Source organism: Carex rostrata, chromosome 31 (genome assembly GCF_964058835.1).
Source record: "Carex rostrata chromosome 31, lpCarRost1.2, whole genome shotgun sequence".
NCBI classification, from domain to species: Eukaryota; Viridiplantae; Streptophyta; class Magnoliopsida; order Poales; family Cyperaceae; genus Carex; species Carex rostrata.
In genome coordinates this window covers 3070823-3096286 of record NC_135948.1, presented here as the reverse complement: position 1 = coordinate 3096286, position 25464 = coordinate 3070823, and the positions used below count along the sequence as shown (strand labels likewise).

Here is a 25464-nt window from a genome sequence, read left to right as displayed (position 1 = left end):
GAAGTTCAACAAGAAGAAGGGGGAGGAGGAAGAGGCCCGGTCTTCTGCTTACTGTATTTCTCTGAGATCACTCCGGGCTCACTTCTTCCAGAATCAGAATCAGATATATTCCCCGAGACAGACGATGTTGAGGCGGTCAGGAGGTACCATTACGTTCTTCAATATTGTTAATATCGTTCATATTCGTAATCTCAATAATTTCAATGTTTTATATTGATTGTTTCATGTTGCAGGTATATTAGGGCTTTTGTGCTGGATCTGTGCGGTGCCGTCATGTTCGTGGACTCTAGCGGTGATTCGGTCCCGATTATGTTTCTCTCATTGCTGAGGGACCTTGATAAGCCTAAGAGGTGGAACTGGGGTGGAGCCGTTCTCGCCCACTTATACAGATCCCTGTGTCACGCTTGTTTGGTAAGTCTGTACTAATTTTGTTGTTACTTTAAAGTTGAAAATTCATACGGAGTTCTTATTTACAGTTAAAATTTTAGGTGAAGAACAAGCAGATTCAAGGGCCACTTCTTCTACTCCAGCATTGGTCGTGGTCACATCTGCCCATATGTCGGCCAGATATACCACATCCACCTCCCCGTTGGAGAGTTCCAGACCCAGACAGATGCCCCGCATATGCTGCTATATGGGGCAGGGATCACGACTACCAGGAGACGGGCAAGGGGGTTTCTTATGTCCGGGGTCAGCTCCAGATGCTCCGACATTGTAACATCGATTGGTTCCCGTATCGTGCATTTTATCGTAGCGGTCTTCTGAGCCGGTTGACATTGGAGCAGAGACCACTCTGGTTTTATCAGGGACCGTTAGTTTGTTACTGGATAGTGGAGTACCATTATCCCGATCGGGTGTCCCGACAGTTCGGCTTGGATGCCTTCATCCCGGAGTACCCGCTGATTGGTCAGGATGAGACGGACAGGTTCCACAAGTAAGTACTATCGACAAAGGAAAAAATATCGTTATCACTTTACTATTGTCATTTTAATTTCGTTTCTGGACTTTCTAATTAATTGTACTTGCAGAACGACTCACTGCAAGCCCAAAGTCGACTGGAGGCAGCGTTTCAGCTTGGAGTACGACTGGGCTGGACATCCGGAGCACCACTTATGGAGTCCGCCATCTCCTGAGTCATTGCCTGTAGGTCCCGGACGTTTGAGATATGAGGTCTGGTACCAGAGACACGGCATGCCGTCAGTCTACCTTACAGGCCATTACGGCGACACCCTTCGACGTAGACTGATGGAGGATTCATCTAGGAGTTTCTTGCCTTGGGGTCCGATCCATGCTCGTGCGGTAAGTACAACTGAAATATACTTTAATTAAAAATTGCAAATTTTAATTACTTATTGTTGTCATAATCATGATAATATGTTGAGTGCAGTTACTGGCAGCTGTGAGAGGGGTTGGACACAGCTTGGTCTGCATGGCGAGGGATGCTTGGCGAGCCATAGGATGCCAAATGCTCGAGCACACGGCACCAGTCGTGGAGGTAGGCGGTTGGGAAGGCCGCCTCATTGGCATGATGCGCGATGCTGGAGAGAACATCAATTGGCGGGAGGCGATCAAGACTACCAGGCGAAATCCGGATCAGCCACCAGTCCCTATCTACGCCTCCGAGATGCCGCCACCTCCTGCAGGTGATTACAATTTAATATTAAAAGTAGGACACACATAATCATTTCATTTTCCTCGAATTCTCGGTTCTAATTAAGTTAACTTTCAATTATGCAGCTGATGACTCAGGTTGGGCATTCCACGAGTGGATTCTGAATACCCAAGGATGGGACGCTTACTACAATAAATATGGAGTTCCGGTGGAGATTGGCCCGGTATGTCAGCTTTCTATATTTTATAGCAGAGTTTTTTGTATATAGCAGATCTGACCTTATTTAAATTTAGGATGGAGTACCTGCTCGGCAAGACCCTCTCGGTTTTAGCACGAACGACCTTCCCGAGGAGGATACAGATGACGAGGTGATTGCCTCTTCGAGACCAAGATACATAGATACGATGCAGCACGACTATGAGGCTGGTGGGAGTGCATCTCAGACCACAGATGGATTTGTATCTGCATTATTTGGCGCACCGCCTCCTACCACCTATGCACCTAGCTGGGCCGAGGATCCATGGGAGATGCGTACGCAGACCACCGTTGCCGGGTCAGCCATTCCATTTGATCCCTGGGGAGCCGATACAGGTACGTCGTACATGTATACACAGGGCCCGGGAGAGGTTGACCTCACTGCTGATGAGAGTCAGGGTGGAGAGGAGGACTTAGGAGATGTGAGTCCTCACTCCCAGCAGATACCTCGGCGTGTGCAGCCGGACAGGGAGCTCAAAGGCAAAGCAGCTGCTAGGTTCAGTCCCTCGGGGAAGAAGCATAGGAGATGATTGCAGTTTTTTTATGATGTATTTATTATGATTGCAGTTTTTTATGATGTATTTTCGACTGTAGTATTATTATGATTGCAGTTTTATTTTATATTTCATGTTGGTTTTTATGTTTTTTCTGCTTTACATCAAACGGTCTTCTGAAATTACAACGTATCTGTTTCGTCAAATTATAACTAATCAACTGTTAAAACTAAGCAATTATACCTGTAGCAATCGCCTCAAAATCGCCCAAAATTATCCAAAATTGAAACAGTCTGCTATTTTTTTTTTGACAAATCAAATCAAATTACATCAAAGTTATAAAGTTCACGAATACAATTAAAGTTCAACGATACAACTGAAGTTCACCAAAACAGCTGCTAGGGACCAGACCGCTGGTGTCTCTGGCGGTCCACTAGCTGTCCTATAAAATCAGCATTTTCTCTCTCCAGCACACACTGCAAAGAAGGAGAAAGACAGAGCGCAGGCGATTGTTTGGGCGATTTCAGGCGATTTTCTTTCAAGTAATTTTTTTCATTCCTTTCTAATTATTTTTTAATTAGTGTATGTTTATTGTACAATTAGTCTATGTTTCTGGTCCTGTTGAACAGGATGGACAATAGCGAAAGAGGTACTCATGCTGCTAAATGTCACTGTGATGCAATACTTCTTTTGAAAAGAGTTGGTGTCAAATATCCCATTGAAAATCCACCCCTTTCAGACGATGACTTTGTCGAAAATCCATATGGATATGGTCTGAAAAGAGTTCCATGTACTCATACTAGTAAGGCGAGCACATCGTCGGGTGTCACGAATCAGAAGCCGGTGGCTAAGAATACTGCTGCTAAGAATCCGGCTCCTAAGAAGTCAGTTGGTAAGAAGCCGACTGCTAAGAAATAGGATTCTAAATTCGTCAATTGAGTTTTTCCGTTGTGAGATGTTTCTTAATGTATGTTATAATCTTGTCAGACAATTTATCATTTATCTCTGAATTTATTATTGAATATGCTAGATAATATAACTGTAGTTCTAAAGTAGTCTAACATACTCTACACAACTATACAACTGAAGTTCACCAATATTCATAACTTAGTTCAAACCAAAAAGAATAAGTTCACCCAAGCAAAATAATAAGTTCATCTCTCACGACGTCGGAATAAACCCAATAGACGAGAAGATTTTCTGGTGCCACCTGCAGGTGCGGCAGTACTTGTAGACCCTTGGCTACTAGATGATTGGGTCGCAAGAGGTGGTTGTGCTCTACCAGTTGCTTCAGCAACAACTCTCGCATTTTCTCTTTCATTGTGTTCGTTTATGGCATCTGAACATAACAACAAAATCCAGTTATTAATATAATAAAATCATAAATTAAATCCGAAAAATGCTACATACCTGCCCTGCGCCTGTCAGAAACGGAACGGCGAGCCTGATTTCCCGATGGCCTCCTACCACCCATCTCGTCCATGGTCATTACAGCACGTTTGTGTCTCCTCCTCCCCTTCCTTATCCATCCTTCTGAAGGGAGTATTCTATCAGCGACATACGCAGGCCACTCATGCTGGTTGGGATAAGAATGGAAAGATCCACCCCAAGTAGAAGCAAGGTAATCGGTACGATACATGTCAGCGACATAGTGATCCTCGCAGAAGTTTCTCACTCGGCATACCGCCATCACGTGACTACAAGGTATTCCAGCTAGTTGGGGTCCTTGGCATGTACAGGTCACCTCTCTTGCCTCTCGGAATTGCACTACGTACTTGAAAGCCCTCTTCACAAACTCCATAGTGCCATCTGGTCTACGGCTGGAAGGAACGTACTCATTCGGATTGTGCACTTCGAATTCTGTACCGTCATTACCCATCGGGATCACGGTCATAGTTGCACCTTTATTCCTGTGTTTTCTTAGTTTCTCCTCCACCCTTGTTGAAAATGACTGGTTCATCCTTATTAATTCTGCGGCCTTAGCACGCCGTTCCTGAAACCAGGTATTTAACTTGTAGAAAGTGTCTTCTACAACTGCAGCCACAGGCAACGTCCGGCTCTCCTTGAAGACTGCATTCAGCGATTCAGAGCCGTTGGTGGTCATAATTCCCCAACGGTAACCTCCATCACGTGCTTGAAATATTTTCTCGTATGCTGGTGGCTCTTGGACATCTCTGGGGTTATTTTTGCCCACCTTCATTAAGTAGAGATTTGCTTTCGGCATATACTACATATAAATAAGGAAATAAAATAATATAAGTAAACAATTAAAATAAAAATATGTTAACAAAGTACAATAAGACATGTAAACAATCAACAAACACATACCTTTGCAAATTCTCTACTCATCTCTTCCACCCTTCTCGGCTTCTTCTTTTTGCAATTACGTCTGAATGTTTCTAGGACCCAGCTATCGTTTCCGGTTGCCTTGCTAAGGTTCTCCGCAACGTGTTGCATACACAACCTGTGCACACACTCGCCAGTATGTGTTGACCAACCGTATTCTTCATGATCAAAAACATATTTTATTCCTTTGTGCTGGTCTGATATTACAGAGAAAAACTTTGTTGGCCCAACCACCCGTCTTCTTAAAAATTGCATAAAGAATCCCCAGTTCTCACCATCCTCTTTCCGAACAATTGCAAACGCCAAAGGCAACAGCTGGTTCTCAGCATCATATGCACATGCTATCAGTAGCCTCCCCTCGTAACGGCCAGACATGAAGCATGCATCAATGCTGATAACGGGTCTGATGAATGGCACAGCTTGGATACAAGGACCAAAAGCCCATTCTATGCCCTTGAATTGTTGAACTCCCTCTATTAGTACTCCATTCTTGTCATAAATGGGGCCATGCCACCGCTGAAATACAGTGCCGGGATTTGTACTTGCCATAGCCTGGAGCAATGGTGCAAGATAGTTGTATGAATCCTTCCAACTACAGAATATTCTGCAAATCGCAAGTTCACGACCTCTCCACAACCTGTTATATTTTGGGATTACATGTATGTATTTGTGTCTGACGGCCATAGCCACCGCCTTGATGCTCATCGATGGGTCCAACTTAATGTCTGCCTCAATTGCATCGGCAATTAGTGATGCTGTCAGGTTTGAATGGTCTGTCCTTGTGGACGCAGACTTGCATGTATGAGGTGGTTCACACTTTTTAATTATCCATGCTTCCCCCGAACCCGCAGGGGTTGCATAAAGGCGAAACTCACAACGAGGGGCATTTTTGCATATCACAACCAATCTTTTTGATTCCCTTTTTTCTAATATACATTCCCAGTTGCCGTGAACGTGAGTCTCATAGATTTTCTTTACAAGTTCATCTATGTTGGTATAGACTTGCCCTGGGGCAAGTTCACGATTGTATACAACACGAGGACCAAAGAAACTAATGTCAGCCTCTTCAAAAGCTGTGGTATCGTTGAATGTGGCGACAGGATGCCTATTCCCCCGACCCCTGATTGGGAATTTTTCTTCCCTGGACAAACCTGGTACATTTGCATCACCATCTGATAAGTCATCAGATTCCCAAATTCCTTGGTATTCATCTCCGGTTTCCATTTCTCTTTCCGGTATGGCATCAATAGCATCAACATCAATATTAGTATCATTTCGATTAACGGATAACTGTATCGGTACTGACTCTGGTATAGCTGCAAATGTAGGGATTATGGGTGTCTGTCTGGGCGGTGGTGGTGGTACAACTTCAGTAAACTCACGGGAGTTATGGTACCCCGGGTTGTCATAACAGGGACTGTGGTACCCCTGGTTGTCATGAGGGGAGTGGTGGTACCCCTGGCTGTCATGAGGGGAGTGGTGGTACCTCTGGCTATCATGAGGGGAGTGGTGGTACCCCTGGCTGTCATAAGCCGAATTGTCATAACCTGAAGGTCCAGCAGGGGGAGCCCTAGAAGGTCCAGCCCCAGCCGCACTAAAAGGTCTAGCCCCGGCCTGGGGAACCCTCCTGGAATATAAGTCTATCATAGCGACCCCCCTAGACTCAAATTGTTGGTACACAGCCTTCCACAACTCCTCATCTGTTATAGGAAAACTCACAAAGTAAGGTCTACCCGCCCCAGCCCGTTGTGTGTCAATTCGGGTAGCCAATTCTAATTCATACCGGTTGGGGTTCACACCAGTCTTTTCATATACTAGTTGCTTAAGTTCAATAAATGTGGTTCTTTCATTAACCTGCAAGCCAAATGAGGCATCTTTCGAGTAATACACGCCATCTACACCCTTAATTAGCCTACCGCCCACGTACAGTGCAACCAGCATTTTGTCCTTAACAAACTACATTTAAAAAAAAAATTCATAAGAATTACAGTATAATAGATTCATTATTTTTTGGAATTTAAAAGTTAATTATAATATTAATTAAAGCCTAATTTATAGTTTTTACAGACTGCGGGTATAATAATTATTAATTAAAAATTAAACATAAAATAATTAAATAAAAAATAATATACCTGTAGCAATCGCCTCTAAATCGCTTAAAATCGCTTCAAAATCGCCAAAATCGCTCTCTCTTTCTTCTCTGTGGTTTAATAAATGATACTGTGCTGGAGAGACAGCAGACAGAGCTGCTATATGGCAGCATAATGGACCGCCAGGATCACTGGCGGTCTGGTCCATAGTGGACCGCCCAGGTTCCTGGCGGTCTGCTATGGAACCAGACCGCCAGCAACCCTAGCGGTCTGGTCAGATTTAAAAAAAAAAAAAAATTTCAGGTTATTTTGGTAAAAATGTTTTTTTTTTTGGGTATTAATAAAAATGGCCGTTGTAAATCCAACAAAATTGATTAAAGCTACTAAGAAAATAAAATTCTTTCTGCCAGAAATGACTGCTTTGTAAATTTATGTAGCTATATTTTTCAAATTTGAAAAAAAAAAAGCATTCCCAATAAGAAGATAAGATTTCACTAATTAGGACTTTTAGTTTTGAAAATAAAATAAAAATAATGACTATTAATATAAAGAAAGTATATCTTGTTAAAGATACGGTATATATAGTTAAGCAAGGACAAAGTTGTCCATACAAGTAAAATATTTGAATTTGTTGTGTTAATAAAAATATTGTTTGTGTTAGTATCATTACCCTCGAGGCCTCGACAACCCATATAATGAATTTCTTTTTTGGATAACACGTGAATTTTAGTCTTCTTGCTTTAAATTTCATAGTGAATACTTGAGTCGAATTTCGATATACTGAGATAGATTTCCATGCGAGTCAACATGAAAAAAGTTAAAAAAAAAATTAGCATAATGGGATTGGAGGCAAATCTATCATAAATTCTATTAGTCCGGCAGCTGTGAAACTTAAGTTTAAATAATATGTGATCTCAGTGTATTGGAAAGGTGACAAGTTACTTCTATAATTTTAAAATTTTAGTTATATATATTAAAATTTAATTAAAAATTATTTTCTTAGAACTTTCCGTATAGTCCAGCCCTCTCAATAATAATCAATTTTTTACTTACAGTCTAGTAGTTAGAACTATATCTTTTATATGAGAGATCTTGAGCTCAAATTTCACCCACCGCATTATACATTTTAATTTCCAGTTCCTTCTATTAAAGTTTTCTAGTTTCGATTTCAGCACACGCAACTGTGGGTGTTCTTGATTATTTCTGTTTAATTGTTTATAGTTTCGAAAGATCTCATTAAATCAACATCTTTGGTCGGCAAAAATTAAGGCATGCATTTTAATAACAAGAAAGCAGATTAATAAGCGAAAAGGAAATGATACAAAATAATAAGACCTTGTAAAATAAAAATCAAACAGTGTTATGATTTATGAACCGAGTAGATTAATTGATATCTCATGGATCAAATATTCCAATGCAATGAAAACGATGATCCTAGGCTTCTTAAGATGAAAACGATGATCCGTACCCGACAAACTATTACTTTTAACTAAAAAATCTTATCCGTATACATTTTATATAATAAAGTATATATCAGATAAATAGATAAAAAAAATACTACTGACATCTCTACTTAACAAGCATTCCACCGACCATCTTCTTCTTCTTCTTTTTTTTTTAATACCCCATTGGCCATTGCTGCTTGCAATTAATTGCATGGAATACATTCCGAAGGATGAGTAACGGTCCTCTCTGCTTCTGTTCTAAGAATTTCTAAGTTGGGTCATGAATGTAATTATTGCACCGAAGAGGGTTCATTTAAGTACTGGACACGAGGTATTGTAAATGACCCACCCGGACAAAAATGAAATCCCCTCCTATTCTCGAGAATATGACGACCCCCCTCTCCTCCTTTTCTTTTCTCTCTCCTTTTCTTTCTCTCATTCTTTCTTTTCTCTCTTCCTCTCTCTAAAAGGAGGGTCCTCCTTTTCCGGAGATTCTCACCCACCCGGGCAGAAGAAGACAGAAAATTTCTGAGTCCGCTTCATGCCTTCCTATGAGAATGAGATCACCTGTCTCCCGGGGCTCGGGGTGTGTAGAAATTTTCTTTCTCCTCAGTCATTATTAGGTGGAGCCGATCAATGTTCAGGACTAGTCCTGAAGATTTTGAGATATGGAGTGGAAGAAATTTTTGAACCCTTTATATATACCCGTGTTGTAAGAAACGGACTTAACGGCCTATTATATTCCTATTTAATTGTTAATGGATGTCAAACAGTTATGAATACACTTATCGGAGGTCTATTAGTGAATTTTTCCGATTAATTGGCCGATTATTCTCGATTATTTCCAATTATTTCGTTTATTCTCGTTTGATCGTCCATTTTTTCCGTTTATTCCCATTTATTTTCGTTTATTCCAGTGATTATTTATTTTTACATTGTTTTTTTTTTCTGTAACTGTGTGATAATAAGTTTCATAAACATGTATTGCAATTTTATTTGTGCTTGGCTATACATTCATTTTTGTATATATGTTTTTTCTTCTTACTTATTTTAAATTAATTTATTAATTCCTCTATTATATACATACCATATATTTTTCTTACTTACTGATGTAATTTATATACATACCATATATTTTTCTTACTTACTGATGTAATTTTTTCAATTAGTACATCATGTTCATATATTAAATTAAGTTGTTATTACAAACTAACTTTAGTGATTTTATGTTGGAATGTTTCATGTCTTTCAAATAATATATTGTTAGTGTTTAAAAATGCTTAATTCTCAAATTTATTTTTTAATTAAATAAATGTGTTACTTACACATGTAAAGTGCGTGTGTATTGTTAAGCGTAGTTTCATGTTATAATAATAGAACTAAGTTAAATTAAGTTTATTTGATAAGTTTTGATGAGTTAAATAAATTATTTTTTTAATAAATTATGAATATATACACATAATTTTAATGAAAATACAAAATTGTCCGCATAATTCTGATTAATCAGCCGCATACCGATTAATTGCTTGACAGTATCCCGTTCGTTCGACAAGTGCATACCGTTATTTACAATACTGATATACACAATTTTTTATTGATATGTCAATAGATCATACCTATTTATAGAAAAGTTTGAACCCTTTGAATATTCAAAGTTTGGACCCTAATATTTTATTTATTTTTAATATATACAGATTAATTTTTTTTTAATATATGCAAAATATTTTTGTTTCTTTTGGGGCCCGGGGCGGTCGCCCTGGCTGCCCAGCACCAGGGCCGGCCCTGTCAATGTTAAATGGAGCCGGTCATTTTTAATTTTTAAACTGGGAGCCCATCAACAGTGACTCTAGGGCATAAATTTTTTATCCATAGGGGGGCAGAGGATTCGATCTCCTTCCTATGAGGTAACATAATATTGGTGTTTAGATGTGGACCATTCGATCAGAATTCAGACCAATATAGCCTGAGATAAAATGCACGAATCCTTTAATATTAGAGTAGGTTTGGATGTGTTAAAAATAGAGGCTATTCAAAATAACAATATGCATTCAAAACAACGTTTTTTTACTGTTCATAATAGTTAGAGTAGCTTCTATTCTCTATTCCTTCTAAATGTTGGAATAGCTACTATTCGAAAATATAAAGAGAGTAAAAAAAATACTTCATTCTCAAATTTCCGCCAATAGTTATGAAATGACAAAATTGACACCACTTTTGTTATCTCCACATTGTGACAATTCGTTTGATATTTCACTTGCCTATCTTTTCTCTTAATTAGCATCTTATTAACATTATTTTTTATCAATTACAGCTATTCACTATTTCAAATATACAATCCAAACAAAAATTTTACTAATTTGAATAATATCATTTTCACAATAATATGAAAATCACTGTTTTGTCTCTATTTTCATTTACATTCTCAAATTTCATATAGCGTTTGGGTGTGTTTGGATCACCCAAGAATAGAGCTAACCTTGAATTAGCTCAACTATTCTCAAATTTTGGTAATCCAAACATAAATTAGCAAATTGGGTTTGCTCAATGATAGCTTTATTCTACTTACTCATAAAAATAGTATGTTAGCAAGAATAGAGCTAGTGCGGTTAGTTATATTAATAAAATATTTGATTCCTCTCAATTAGAGTTAGTTTGAATATTAAATTGTATTAAATAAAATATTTAATTAGTATTAAATAAATAAATATTAGATTAGATTAGTATTATATAAATATAATATTAAATAAAATGTTAGATTGAATATCATACTGTAGTCATTTAAATATTAAATATAACATAATATTAGTTTAAATATTAAATGTAATATAATATTAGTTGAAATGTTAAACGTAATATGATATTAATCTAAATATTTGATTAGTATTATATAAATATAATGTTAGATTAATTAGTATTAAATAAAATATTAGACTAAATATAATATAATATTAGTTTAAAGAGTAGACTTAGGGTGTTCTTAAGTTCACTAAATCCTTTGTGAACTCAACTCTAAAATCTATCAGATTGATTTCAAACGAAGAATCCAAACCGTTGAAACCCTTCCACCTTACGAGTGATGCATCTACATGCAAAAATTTAAATTTTAGAATTAATTTTGTATGAAGTCGAGTGGTAAAAAATGTTCAAAAAAATGAATGCATTAAAATTAATATATAAACCTTTTAGTTTTGACCGCTTGACTTTATACTAAATTAATTCGAAAGTTCAAAATTATCACATGTAGACACATCACTCGTAAGGTAGAAGAGTTTCAACGGTTAAGATTTTTCGTTTAAAGCCAATCTGATAGGTTTTAGAGTTGAGTTCACAAAGAGACTTGGTGAACTTAAGAACACCTTACTCTTAGTTTAAATATTAAATGTTATATAGTATTAGTTTAAAATTTAAATGTAATATGGTATTAGTTTAAAATTTAAATGTAATATGATATTAATTTAAATATAAGAGTAGTATTAAATAGAGTTAGTTTAAATATTAATTGTAATATACAATTAATTTAAATACTATATTAGTATTAAATAATATAAGATCAAATAATATAATATCAAACTAGATTAATATTAAAGAAAATGTTAGGTTAAATATAATATAATATTAATTTAATTTTGAATGTGATATATGTTGGATTGTGTTATAATTTACTTGTCTGTTTGATTAGATTTGCAAAATATATATTAATTGAATTTTACAGTTTTCTTGTCTTAAGTTATTATGTAGTTATTATGTAGGTTCATGACTATATTACATACAGTGTCACAAAATTTAGATAGTTCCATGTTGCTTTATGCCACATGCTAAGTACATCATCTACTATGAAGAATTTTTCAAAATAAAATAAAAATTGAAATTGAATGCTAAGTAAATCATGCTAAATATACATTCTTTACCAGCAATACCTCATTATATATGAGACTTACCAGTATGCATGCACCAAGCATTATCAGATCTGTACCACAATACCAGTATGGATTTGATTTGGGAAATCTTAAAATTGAACGTGGTAGTATGTTTTATAGTATGGACACCATTAACCAAATTGAACCTTTTTTGTTAATTATTCTTATGAAGCCAAAAAATTTTCGCCCATCAAAAAATACCTGACATGAGGCATAAATGAATCGAGTAGACAAGTACAATCGAGTAGACAAGTACAATCGAGTAGACAAGTACAATTAAATACCTAAGTACTGTAATATTATTAACAAGCTAAAGTTGATCTATCAAAATCGGTCACCACTTGATTAAATTAAAGAAAATATAAATTACTACACAAGAAAGAAGCTGTTATGCTTTGTAGTTGTTGGACGCATCTTATGTGTGCTTTCTGAAACATGTGATCAGGACTTACCTAACAATGGTTGTAATTAACTGTTTCAGTTAAATGAAACGGGCTTTTGCCTCTCTCTTTTTTTTTAAAAAAAAAACCTACACAAGAAAGAAGAGAATGTCCATCTAGTTGAAATTAAACTAGTTGAGAAGTATACTGATAAAAAAAGCACTAATTCCAACAACAGCCTCAACAATCACCGATTGAATCTTTTTTTTTTTTTATGATGAACCCATAGACACATATTGCAATATCGTAACGTTTACACTTGATTGGATTAAAAAAAAAGTTCAGTAAAGAAAAATTAAACTAGCTAACATAACAAAAGCATATAGTGAAATGCCAGTATGTTTCAATTAGCAAAATTAAACTAGCTAATCTAACAAAGGCATGAATTAATACTAGTCGCTACCAGTATGTTTCAATTGTCCTACAGGTCCTTGCTGATACAACATTCCAGTAATTCGTCTTGCACCTTGAAAATAGTTGGGTTTATCTCTATTTCAATAGTTGGGTCCATCTCTGCAGGGCATTGATAGAAGCAATACCATTGAAAGTTTGCCCCGTTTTCCTCGCAATATTTTCCAAGATGTGAGGTTGCTGAACTGCTCGGCATCTAGCATGCTTGAGCTCCACCTTGTGGTTCACAGTTTTCATCCCCATTGAACATTGTATGGCTATCTCCCCATGCTATCCATGATGGTATATCCTCGAATTGTTCTGTTATCATTGTTTCTACCAAGATCCTGCAGCCTGTGTAAATGGAATCAAACCAAGATTCAAACCACCATCCTGCATTTGCTCCCTGTATTTCCCCGTCAAGAATGACTTCTCCCATGTTCAATCGCAGTGTTTAGCCGGATAATGTGTGAATTTTGGGACCCCTTAAAGTGTGGATAACTTGCCACACTCATCATTAATGCCTGACACACTTACATTACTTACCAAGGCCATTTAATACTCTTCTTCGAACTGACATTTCAACAAACAGCTGACGAGTTACTTATCATTTGATCATCCTTAAAGCTCTCATGCCATTAATGCTTCCCACTTGTTACACGGATACACCACTCATGCTTTGTCACATAGTAATCCAGATTGAATCTGAAACAAAAGGAAAAAGATGCCGCTTTTACATAGAGGAAAAAGGAAAATATCGCACCTTTAGCTCATAGGACTCCGACCCTTAGAAGGGTCTCGCGCTTGAATCGCTTAGCCATGCTCGTTGGACTCTGCCCCTCTTCCTCCTCCTTCATTGTTATCGGTAGAAGACAACTGTTCAGAAAGCGAGCGAAAGGATATTACTGGAAAAAAAAAAAGAGCGTCAGGTTTTAGCAAATGAATTCTCGTCAAATCTCTTTAATTTTCGTGCCAAAATTTTCTATCCAAATCGTCGGAAGTGAAGTCGGTTCCTGTTGCGTTTCAAACTTTCAATCAAGAATTCGATACAATGTCAATTCTATTTCACGTTTCAGTGGAAAATTGGGGTTCCGATCAGTCCCCAGTCTGCCATATAACAAGACCCACCGACATATTTTAGAGGCGTTTGCAAATGTAATGCAAGTCCTTTATTTTTAAATTTCTAATGCAAACCCTAAACGAGGCCCAACAACAAAAGAAAATGAGTTTATGAAAAGGCTACCTTTGACGTGACACCTCAACGAGTTGTATTATGATTTTATTTCTTAATAATAATAAATGTATTATGACTTTAATCGGGATTTGGGTCAACTTTCGGGGTTCTCTTAGAACGAGTCAGGAAACCATTTTCAGGTTTTGTTGTTTTTAAGACGATCACAGGTTTTGGTGAAGACGGGAGAGGAAAAAGAGCAGTTGCAAAACTTGGCGATTTGCTAACCATGTCCATGTTGTTTCGTGTTTGGCTTATAACACGGCTTTCTCTAATTATCACACTTGGTGTATTCTTTGCATAAGTTGGGAACCAACCCTTGAATAATTGGAATTCAGATCTAGTGAAGTAACCCAATTTTTGGGTTTTAGATCAAAACCGTCCGATTCGAATTCCTAACAATCCATCCGAAGTGGAACACACATATCCCAAGCAACAAATCCAAATCTTGAAGCGATCTCGAGCAATGGATTCAATCGGACAGTCCAATCCAAAACCCAAAAGTTGGGTTACTTTAGGGGATCCAGACCCGAATAATTGGACACCGAACGTAGCCAAACGATATATTTGGTTTTAGAGGTAAAAAAAAAATGATAAAGGAAGATGCATTCTGTATTGTTTACTTGTGAGAAGAACAAATCTCCTATTTGTTCAACTATGGACCTATGGTCCTAGATGCAAGATGCAGGATTGTCATTCAATTCAATTGCCACTGACCACTAAAAACCAATTTATGGTTTCATGAATCCTGATTTGCCTAATTTAAGAAGCAACACCACATACATACACACTTGCATCTTCGGCTTAGCTTCCTATGGACTCGTCAATTGAAATTTTCACCAAGGGTACGCAGAATTAATGTTATATTTTATGTAAATACACATACAATCTTAACTAACCGTACTTTAGCCACTAAATAGATCATCAAGCCATCCATAGTATAGATCTCACAACAGAGAGGCCTAAGAGAACTAGAAAAAAAAAAAAAAAAAAAACTACAACCACCACCATTAAGTACAACTGCAAAACAGATAGCATGTCTGGTAATGTTAACAACAAGAACAGCAATAAAAACACTAGGGAAGTTCTGGTTTAGTTCACTAAATACTATCTCTCCTACATAATCTAAGCATGGCAACCCCAAATCACCACCAAAACAACTTATCTTACTCTCAAAATACCACATCTATCACCAAAATGTTAGCTCAACGCATCTTAGGCCTCTTAGAAGGCCCTGAGCCAAAATTACCCCTGCGCTTGGCTGATGCCGAGAACGTTGCACTCTTCTTTGCCGATCCCGAGAAAGTCGCACTCTTCTTGACCTTCCTCCTCCTCTCTCTCTCCTCCTCAGAATCACTCTCATCCCCATTCTCTCTGTCTGCATTGCTCGCCTCCCTCTCCAACTCCTCCCATGTCTTCCCCTTCTCCTCCTCGGAATCTGCACCACCATCCTCAGACACCTCCTCATCCTCGCTCTCCACCAGTGACTCTGACTCAGACGCCTCATCTGATGACTCTGATTCCTCCCCCTCCACATCGGATGGCTCGTATCCCTTGTCAGACTCCTCACTCCCTTCACTCTCTGAGTCACTTGCATCCATGTTCAGAAACTCCCAACCACCGTCTTCTATGAACTTCTCAGGGTCTTCGGTTATGGTTTTCAGGATTGGGCGCCAATTCAGATTCAAGCGTGACTCATAGTACTTCAGATCGGTTGTATCCAACCACTCCTTGATTGCATCCAGAGAAGAAGATGGGATTGAGTCGATTCGCAACACATCCTTTTTGAAATCCTTGAATACAATTGCCATGTCAAAGTTCTTCTGACCGAATCCCACACGTTCTAGGTTGACAATCTCAATCTCGCCCAGAGTTACAACCAGAAAAGGTGTTTCAACCAGCTCAACCAAGCAGGTGGAGGTTGGTATGATGAAAGCGGATGCCTTGTACGGCACACCATGAAACCCTAGTTCACGAAGGGGCATGTCGAACTCCAAGTCATGGCCCTTAAACTGAGGCTGTGTCCAGTGGTCATTGACCCTGTTCACGAATGTTTGGAATTCCATATTAATTCTGTTCTTCCTCTCTCTTTCCCTTTGCTCTTCTTCAATTTCATCTGGATCTAAAGCTGATCGGCGGCCCCCGCCAAGCGTTTGCACCACATCCATCACTTCCACATAAAACTGCACATCCTTCGTCTTCTTGTTCCCTACCATTATATGGTTATGCAAATGGAAATGCAAGAGGGTTATCATTTCCCTCTCCGCTGGTTGAAAGAAGGCATGCTTGATATTGCCATACATGATATCAACTCTTTCATCTGGACGAGCTGTAGAGTACCGGAATCCGTTAATATGCGCCTCAAGTGAACCAGTCAGCTTCCTCCCTCTACCACCGAAAGATGGTCGGATCCACAGATCAGGTAACCGCATTGGCTTCATACGACTGCTTGGTGCCACCTGGAGCTTCTCCTGGCTGACAAGAGTTGCTCTCTCAGCACGCTCTGATTCTCGTGATGCCACCTGGCGCCTGAGAGTTTTTATCTGTTGCACCACCTCAGAGCTGTGTCTCGGATCTTTTGACCTAAAACTGATTTCCTTGACAAAAATATTACCTTGAAATTTAAGGGTATTTGCATCATGTGGGTTGAATGCTGTCCCAGGCACGTTGAAGATTATTCTTATTGTACAGGTACGGTTGTCTTGGTGGCTGGTAACACTCTTCACAGTCGACACATGAAACGGTACCATGCTGCCATAAATAGGTAAAAGGACTGCCTCGTTTTTCGAATCGACTTGTATCATCAGTTCTTTTGAATATGGAAAGTCATTAGGGCTTCTGTATGCAACAAGTTCACTTGATGCCCTAGAAGGCCCGCGTGAATCACCAGACCCAGGCCCACCACCAGCAAGACGTCGGGCAGTCTCCTCATTCTTTTGACGTGCCAGCTCAGCCTGGTGTTGACGTCTGAGCTCCTCCTTTGACATCTCATGGTTTTCAGACCGGAGTGTGGCCTTTGATGGGCCTGAAACTGACCGATTAACATCAGAGTTGACCTGTGACCTGTTGGCTGTTTCTTCTTCTTCATCCCCTTCTTCCTTCAATGAATACATGACACTACTTAATTGCTTGGGGCACTGCCCAGTTTGGATTTCAGGCCCATTTTCTCCCACAATGACTGTATCAGCAAGCAAGAGAGAGAACTTCTCAGTCTTTGGGTTCTGGGTTGCAGCAGTGATGTTCTGGAACCCAAGAGAGACATTGAAAACCATTCCAGGCTTTATCAACCTATCAGTTTTCACATTCAGGTTCAGACCCGACTCGCGAAATTCGAGTCCGATCCCAGTACCAGCTGACTTGGTGAGGTTCTGTACCAACTCAGGGGCCTCTTTCTCCACAACTGATACTGCTGCCTCATAAACTGTACTGACCTTGTTCCCTGGACGCACTGCCCCAATAGCTGCTTCTTGTGCCTTCAGCAACACCTCATAAGCCTTGCTTTGCACCGGCACAGCATCAATCATAAAAGATCTTGCCACGTTGGTACAGTAGCTGTTGTATCGGGCCCCAATTGCGCAAATGATAACACTAGTTGAGTCATAATACAGATTCTCGTCATTGCTCTGTGCACTTGGCCTAAGGTCGAATTTACCCCCAGACTGAAATATAGGTGGGTAACAGATGTCCACATTTTCTGGCTTGAGCTTCACTTTTACCTTGATGGGGTCTTGTATAGCCTTCTCTGTGACATCCATTAACCATGAATGAGAAACCTTCTTTTCAAGATCAATAATGTCTTCCAATTTTGGCACCACAAAATTCTTCATGGCAGCAGTGGTCAAATAAGCTGCCTTCTTTACACAGGTCAATTCCGCAGAATCTTTCACTGATAGAATTTCAGATAACCCGGCCGTAACATCTACCAGCTGATAAGCCGACCCGGTGAGCTTTCCTGACCAAGTTTCCAGAAGCTTCCCCTCAGGGGCTTCCTTTGCAATGTGACCGATAACCGGTTTAGCGGATCCAGACTCAGATTTCACTGCAGTCAAAATCTGATCCATCAAGCCTGTGCCATCATCATTCTTGGACTTTATATGAAAGATTACCTCCGCTGAGATGGCATCCTTTGTAGGTTTCTTAAGGGTTTCCAGAAGACTTGCCTTTTTGGGGCTACATAAAAAATGGACTTCATGTGGTGTAAAAACCATAATGGTTTCAGGAAATTCATAACCCAATAGCCATATGTTCATGGCAGATGACTTAAGGTAGCGCAAATCCTCTGAAGATGGCGGAGTAGAAATGGAAATAGCATCTGCAGAGGCCCACAGGTCAGAGTTATTGGCCCGCCAGCTCTCATAGAATGATTTTAGATGCTTGGTGTAGCTGTCAGTGTTGATCTGATAACTGGAACCGCTAGAGGTGCCTGGTTTCGAGGATCCGTTTTGCGCCATTGCAAGGATCTAAGCATCCACCAACCTATAATGACAGAAAAAATAATATTGAGGTTTGTCATAAGAAAAGCAAAAATGACACAGACATTGTTCAGGAGGAGCAATTGATGGAAACAGATTCCTTTAATTCTAGCATGCAAGACCATGTGGCAAAACTTCAATACTAATTACCGCAGGCCATGCAATCATAAACAATAACCATCTAAAATCCTTGACTATTTTATTTCCTTGTTTAATCCCTTTCATTCATATAGCATAAATTTTTAGTGAAATCTCTAGCCTAAAAAACTATTGAAAATTTAATGTTATATTCATTTTGAATATTTTACACATCAATATTATTGTCAAGTCCTATATGGAAGTACAATAGATTGAGAGGATAAAGTATTACTAATTTCTACAATAAAAGCAGAGCATGCGGAAACAATTTCAACACTGTGGAGTGCCTTTAATCATTTCTCATAATGAGAAGATTGAAGATGACAAAATAGTTATGTTAAACCTGCTGCTGATATCCTAAAAAAATAGGAAGGGAGGGAAAGGAATACAAAGGGAGGTTAGCATATTTTTTTCATTATCTTGTTTGGTTCATCTTATTTCCCTCTGTTACACTCCAATTTGAAGAATAAGAAATATAAGTTTTAGACAGTTTATTTTTGAAGGTCATAAGCTTTAGAAAATTAAAAGTTTAAATAAGTAACTTCCATTAACCTTACCCCATCCAACCAAACAAGAATCAATTAAGACGTGCTAATATCCTATTAAATATCCCTTCCCTTCCTTTCTCTACTCTCCATCCAAACAAGGTGTAAATTGCTCGCACCTAATACATATCCAATAAAGACATGCTAATATACATACACGACATGTACTGGCTACACCAGCTGGTGTCTGGACACAAAGCTGAGTTCTGTGCCAAGAATTAGCACCCCCTCCCTCTTCCATCTCATACAGAGAGGACAGAGGAGTCTAGTCTTTTTTAGCCTGCTCAGAACATGAATGGAATAGTGGGAAAATGGAAAAGGGAGTAGCTTGAATACCATTCAATTCCACCCGTGTTCAGAAAACACACTAACGTTTTATTTGTGAAGTGCCTTACTGAAACCTAGAACCAAGTACCTTACTTAAACCTAGAACCTTCTGCCATATCTAGCAATAGTCACATCATTGCTGTGTTCCTACCATGGTTTCAGAAAATCTATCTATGGACAGAATACAATCCAATCCGATAATTGGGAGATTTTCCAAGCCGACTGACCTAATGCGTTTTGGGTGAAAAAACCCTAGAATTGGAGGTAACTACTCAGGCTTTGGGACAAACTAACCTGTTTAGGTCGTTAAACGGAACGACAGAGAGATTGCAAACTGGAGGGGGGGGAACGATTTTTTACTATTTAGCAAGCTGAAAATCTCACTTCTTTTCGATTATTTCCCTTGTTTTCCTCCATCCTACCCGATCGTTAGGCAGATGAACACTAATTCGAGTGAAAAGAGATGCACTTCTTGGGTCTTATTTAGGGTTCGTCATACTAAAAAGAAAACTAAGACCAGGGAGAGAGAGAGAGAGAGAGAGGTACCTGAATGGTGGCGCGGAGGAATCTGAACCCTCGATAAAAGAGAAAATCGGTGGTGGAAGAAAGAGGTGAGGTCGGCCGGGAGAAAGGAACGAAGAGAGAGAGGGATCGGGTGGAAATCTAGGTCTCCCGAATTTGTCCCCAATTCGTTGGGTTTTTCTTAAGACGAGGCGTGCGCTAGATACTACCTGATCCCAGCGCAAGGAGTTTTCAAGTTCCTCTGATTAGTGGGGTCGACATAAATTTAGAAGATGCGGTTGATCTTCGTGCAGATAAAACGTAGTTGATGGAACTGCGATATGACCAAATGACGAATAGAGCCCAAGAGGAAGGATGGATGAGGGACGGATTGGTTGCGGGTGTTATTTTCGACGGAGTACGGTCGAGCAATTGTAATTTTAATGCGGATGGGTGTCTTTGAGATTCGTGCTTGATTAAAATAAACGGTCCAGTTTCTCATTAATTCGGCTAGGGCTGCGAAGTGCGAACGGATCTCTCGTCGTCCAATCCGAGTCGGATCCGCACCCAAATGAATCAGAACAGAATCCGCGCCAGAATCTTAGAAGTTGTATTCGTTAATTTAAAAATGCTTATGAACTTAAAAAAATGTATTAAATAATATTGAATTGTACTGAGTTAATATGGTCATTTGACTCATTTTTAGCTGATTTTTTATTAATCGAAAATAAAATAAAATAAATATCGGGAAAGGACTAGGATTGAATTAAGCTGTAGCTCAACGCATTAACTCGTTTGGTTGTATATGAATTAAACTGTTATAACGCCTCACAAATCGTTGCAATGGTTGGCCTTAAATCTGCACATTCTCAAGCATACTTCATCAATTTTACATATATCTAAACTTAATCTTGAGATGATGCTTCTATATTTTATGCTAGGTTCTTCGTGAATCATCATTGATAAGTATAGCAATTAATCATCCATACTTGATATATATTTTGCAAATTATATTTGTCTTGAACCTGTATAAGTATAATATCTCAAGATAAGAAACTGTAAAATTCAACAAATATATATTTTGCAAATATAGTCAAATATACAAGTAGATTATGGCACAGTCCAACAGACGCTATATGAATATAGCTTTCATATAGCGTCGTTTTCTTAGCCATTCCGCGATGACATGATAGCGCCATTTTTTTTTAACTGACCATCTAATGGCCCGTTTGGAATAAAAATTCGAAACCAGCCACTAGATGACCGGTTTGAACATTTAAAAAAAAACCTAAAATTCTAGGACAACTATAATTTATATTTTATGTTGGTTATTAATAAAAATGTTGGTTTCCTATGGCATATTTGAATTTTCACCTATCCTTTGCCGACATTTTTATTAATATCCAACATAAAATAGAAATTATTAATTATGTCCAAGAATTATAAACCTGCCACTAGATGGCTTGTTTGGGAATTTTTTTAAATATTAAAAATTAATTTTTTTTTTTAATATTTGTTAGATTACTTGTTGACTTGTTGTTGATGTATAATTAGTCTAATTATAATTAAAGGTATAAATAGCGTTTATCGTGTCATAACGGAATGGCTAAGAAAACAATGCTATGCCCATATAGCGTCGCTATAGTGCGAAATGGCGCCATAACTTCAGTATAATTAGTGTAATTTAGCGTCATTTAGCGTAATTTAACATAATTTCAAGTAATTTAGCGTATTTTAATACAATTATGCTAATTACACATTATAATTAAGGTTCTAAATAGCACTGTAAACAATATACAATGAAATTTAGCGTATTTTAATACAATCATAAAATAATACTGTACACACTATAAAATAAATTTATGTATACTAAAAACAAAATGGAGATTGAAAAGTAAAATAAAAAATGAATACTTTAAAACTAACAAATGCAAACTATAAAACTAACCGATACAAACTATAAAACATTAATACTGTATAACTAACATATGCAAACTATAAAATAATAAGATAAATACTGCAAAACAAAAATGTTATACTATAAACTTTTTTTTTCAAAATTTTAATTCATTCTGTAATACAATAAGATGAATATTGTAAAATTACAAGATGGATATTGTAAAATAACAAGATTGATATTGTAAAACAATAAGATTGATATTATAAAACAACATGATAAATACTATAAACATATGCAAACTATAAAAAAATAAGATAAATACTGCAAAACAAAAATGTTATACTATAAACTTTTTTTTTCAAAATTTTAATTCATTCTGTAATACAATAAGATGAATATTGTAAAATTACAAAATGGTTATTGTAAAATAACAAGATTGATATTGTAAAACAACAAGATTGATATTATAAAACAACATGATAAATACTATAAACAACTAGATGGATATTGTAAAACAATAAGGTTAATACTGTAAAACAATAAGGTGAATATTGTAAAATAAAAGTATAAATGTCTTTTAATAAACATAACATTCCTTATAAATGAAAACAAACATGCTGTTCACCAAACATAATGTTTCTATCTAACATACTGTTCACCAAACACATATTACATCATTCACAAATAAGAAAATACATAAACATATTGTTCCATCACTAGAATAAAAAAGTTGTTACTTAAGAATCCTCTGATGCACATTATAAGGATGAGTGAAAAGTCTCATCACTAGAACAAGACATTCCTTTGATATATCTACGGATGCTTAATAGGTGTCTCATATTGCAACAGCTGCAGCACTAACTCAACAATCTGCACGAATCTATCCAGATATGTAAAATAAAGAAAAAAAAAACTATTGCATAGATGTTGTAAAATATTGAATATATCTTGTAAAAGTTAGATAGATCCTGTAAAATATTATATAGATCCTACAAACCTATTTGATAGATATTGAAAGATATTGTATAGATATTGTAAACCTATTAGATAGATCATATTAGTAGGCAACTCATCAGACCCGATTTTTTTATTTATATCCAAAATAAAATATAAATTTAAAAAACTAACCAACTAGCTAATGAAATTGCAAAACTACCCAAACCGGTTAACCATTAACCGGACTCAAATCAAATTTCCGGTTATTGGTTTCCCGGACCCATTGAAATAGTCCGGTTAATGGTTAACCGGATTTGTGCATTTTTCTTTTTTTTTGTATTAAAATATTAGAAATGTTGAATATATTTCTTTAAAAATAGATGGAATACAATATAATTTGATTTATTAGAAAGACTGCAACAAATAGTCCGGATCAATATTTTTCAGATCGGATTTTTCGCGGCTGTAAGAAAAATTAATATATCTCTTTATGTATTATTGAAAAAAAATAAAAATGCTTAGATTCCGAGTTATTGATCCCGGTTCAAAAGTCACTTCTATGTAATCTAGAAAATATTGTGATCCTTCTAGGACATTTAATTTATGAAAAGTTGTATCTATTTTTGAAAAAAAACAAAAACTTTAATTTATTTAATGATTTTTTTTGAAAAAGAATTCTCAAAATAGATACAATTTTTTATAAATTAAATGTCCTAGAAGGATCACAATATTTTCTAGATTACATAGAAGTGATTTTTGAACCAGGATCAATAACTCGGAATCTAAGCATTTTTATTTTTTTTCAATAACACATAAAGAGATATATTAATTTTTCTTACAGAAGCGAAAAATCCGATCTGAAAAATATTGATCAGTGCTATTTGTTGCAGTCTTTCTAATAAATCAAATTATATTGTATTCCATCTATTTTCAAAGAAATATATTCAATATTTCTAATATTTTAATACAAAAAATAAAAAATTCTGTTTTTTAATAATAATAAAAAAAAAACCGGTTCACTGCTAACCGGACCTTCTTTCACGTGCCCACACCCCAATGCATGACCCCCACCTTTAAAAATTTTAAAAAAAAGGTCCGGTTAACGGTTAACCGGAAATTTAATTTGGGTCCGGTTAACCGTTAACCGGTTTGGATACTTTTCGATTTTCATAACCCGTTTGGTTATTTTTTTAAATTCCTTTTATTTTATGGATATAAATAAAAAAATCGGTCATCAGATTGTATTTCTACAACAAAAATATTCTTTTTTTGCTGCAAAATACATAGAACAACATTTAAATATTGCAATGAATATTGTAAAAACAAAAGATGCATACTGTAATACTACAAGATAAATACTGTAAAACAATAAGATTAATACTATAAAACAACAAGATGAACAGTCACCCTATCAAAAAATTACAAAACCATACCAGATCGACAACTGATATGTTAGATCAAATCAGACTCGAAGTGTTCAGATCATATCAGAATCCGCCAGAAACAACAAATTTGTAACCCTACCCGATCAGATCAAGATCCGCCAATATTTCACCATTATAGGATTCGAATACAACAATGTTCGTAGAAAAAAGAAAAGAAAGAAAATTAATGGAATAAATATGAAGGGTCATTACAAATCTATAAAAGCTTCGAATATTTTCTGAAACTTTTCATTTAATAAAACGATTAAGCTTTAAAAATTATAACGGAGATTATAGGTACGGAGTGTGGCTGACGAATGCAGCGACCAGCTACTCCGCCGAAGTCAATGACCGTGGAGTCGACTGTCAGGAGGAGGGTGCGGTGGTGCTGCCTCTGTTGTGGTGAGAGGAGTCTGAGCTTGATGGAAGAGAGTTCCGAACACAAGTTTCGTTTTCGTTTTCGTAAAAGAAGAAAGAGATTGGGAATTTATTTTCAAAATGAAGAGAATCAGGAAGTTTGAAAAATAAGATTAGATAGTTAAAGTTTGTTAGAAAGTATCCTTAGGAAGGTGTGGGTAAAAACCAGGTAAAAAATGTTGGGTATAGAAATCTTTTCCTAAAATTTTATTAAATATCAATAGTTGAATTAGGATATCTTTGGTGAGTTTAACTTCAAAATCTACCTGATTAATTTCAAATGACAATTCAAACTGTTGAAACCGATCCAATTTACGAATGATGTGTTTACATGTAATTAAAATTTATAATTTTTAAATTAATTTAATATAAAGTCAAGTGGTAAAAAAAATATTACAAAAGAAATACATTAAAATTAACTTATAAATTATTTTTTATCACTCAACTATAATTTAAATTAATTTAAAATTAATAAATTATAAATTTTTTATATTTAAATGTATTACCTGTGAAATAGATCGGTTTTAACTATTTGAAAAATCTCATATTTTTTCTTTAAGACATTTGTAATTTTTCTAAATGTA

At 36.7% G+C, this 25464-nt stretch overlaps 1 protein-coding gene across 1 annotated transcript; it reads right to left on the bottom strand.

Annotated features, from left to right (window-relative positions):
• Positions 1 to 15230: 15230 nt before the first annotated feature.
• On the bottom strand, positions 15231 to 20422 carry SPT16 (global transcription factor C). The gene is made up of 2 exons (XM_078296360.1): positions 20249 to 20422; positions 15231 to 18696 (listed from the first exon to the last, which is right to left on the bottom strand). The coding sequence occupies exon 2, from the start codon at positions 18669 to 18671 to the stop codon at positions 15426 to 15428; it is 3246 nt and encodes a 1081-aa protein (XP_078152486.1). The 5' UTR covers positions 18672 to 18696; positions 20249 to 20422; the 3' UTR covers positions 15231 to 15425.
• Between the last annotated feature and the right edge of the window lie 5042 nt (positions 20423 to 25464).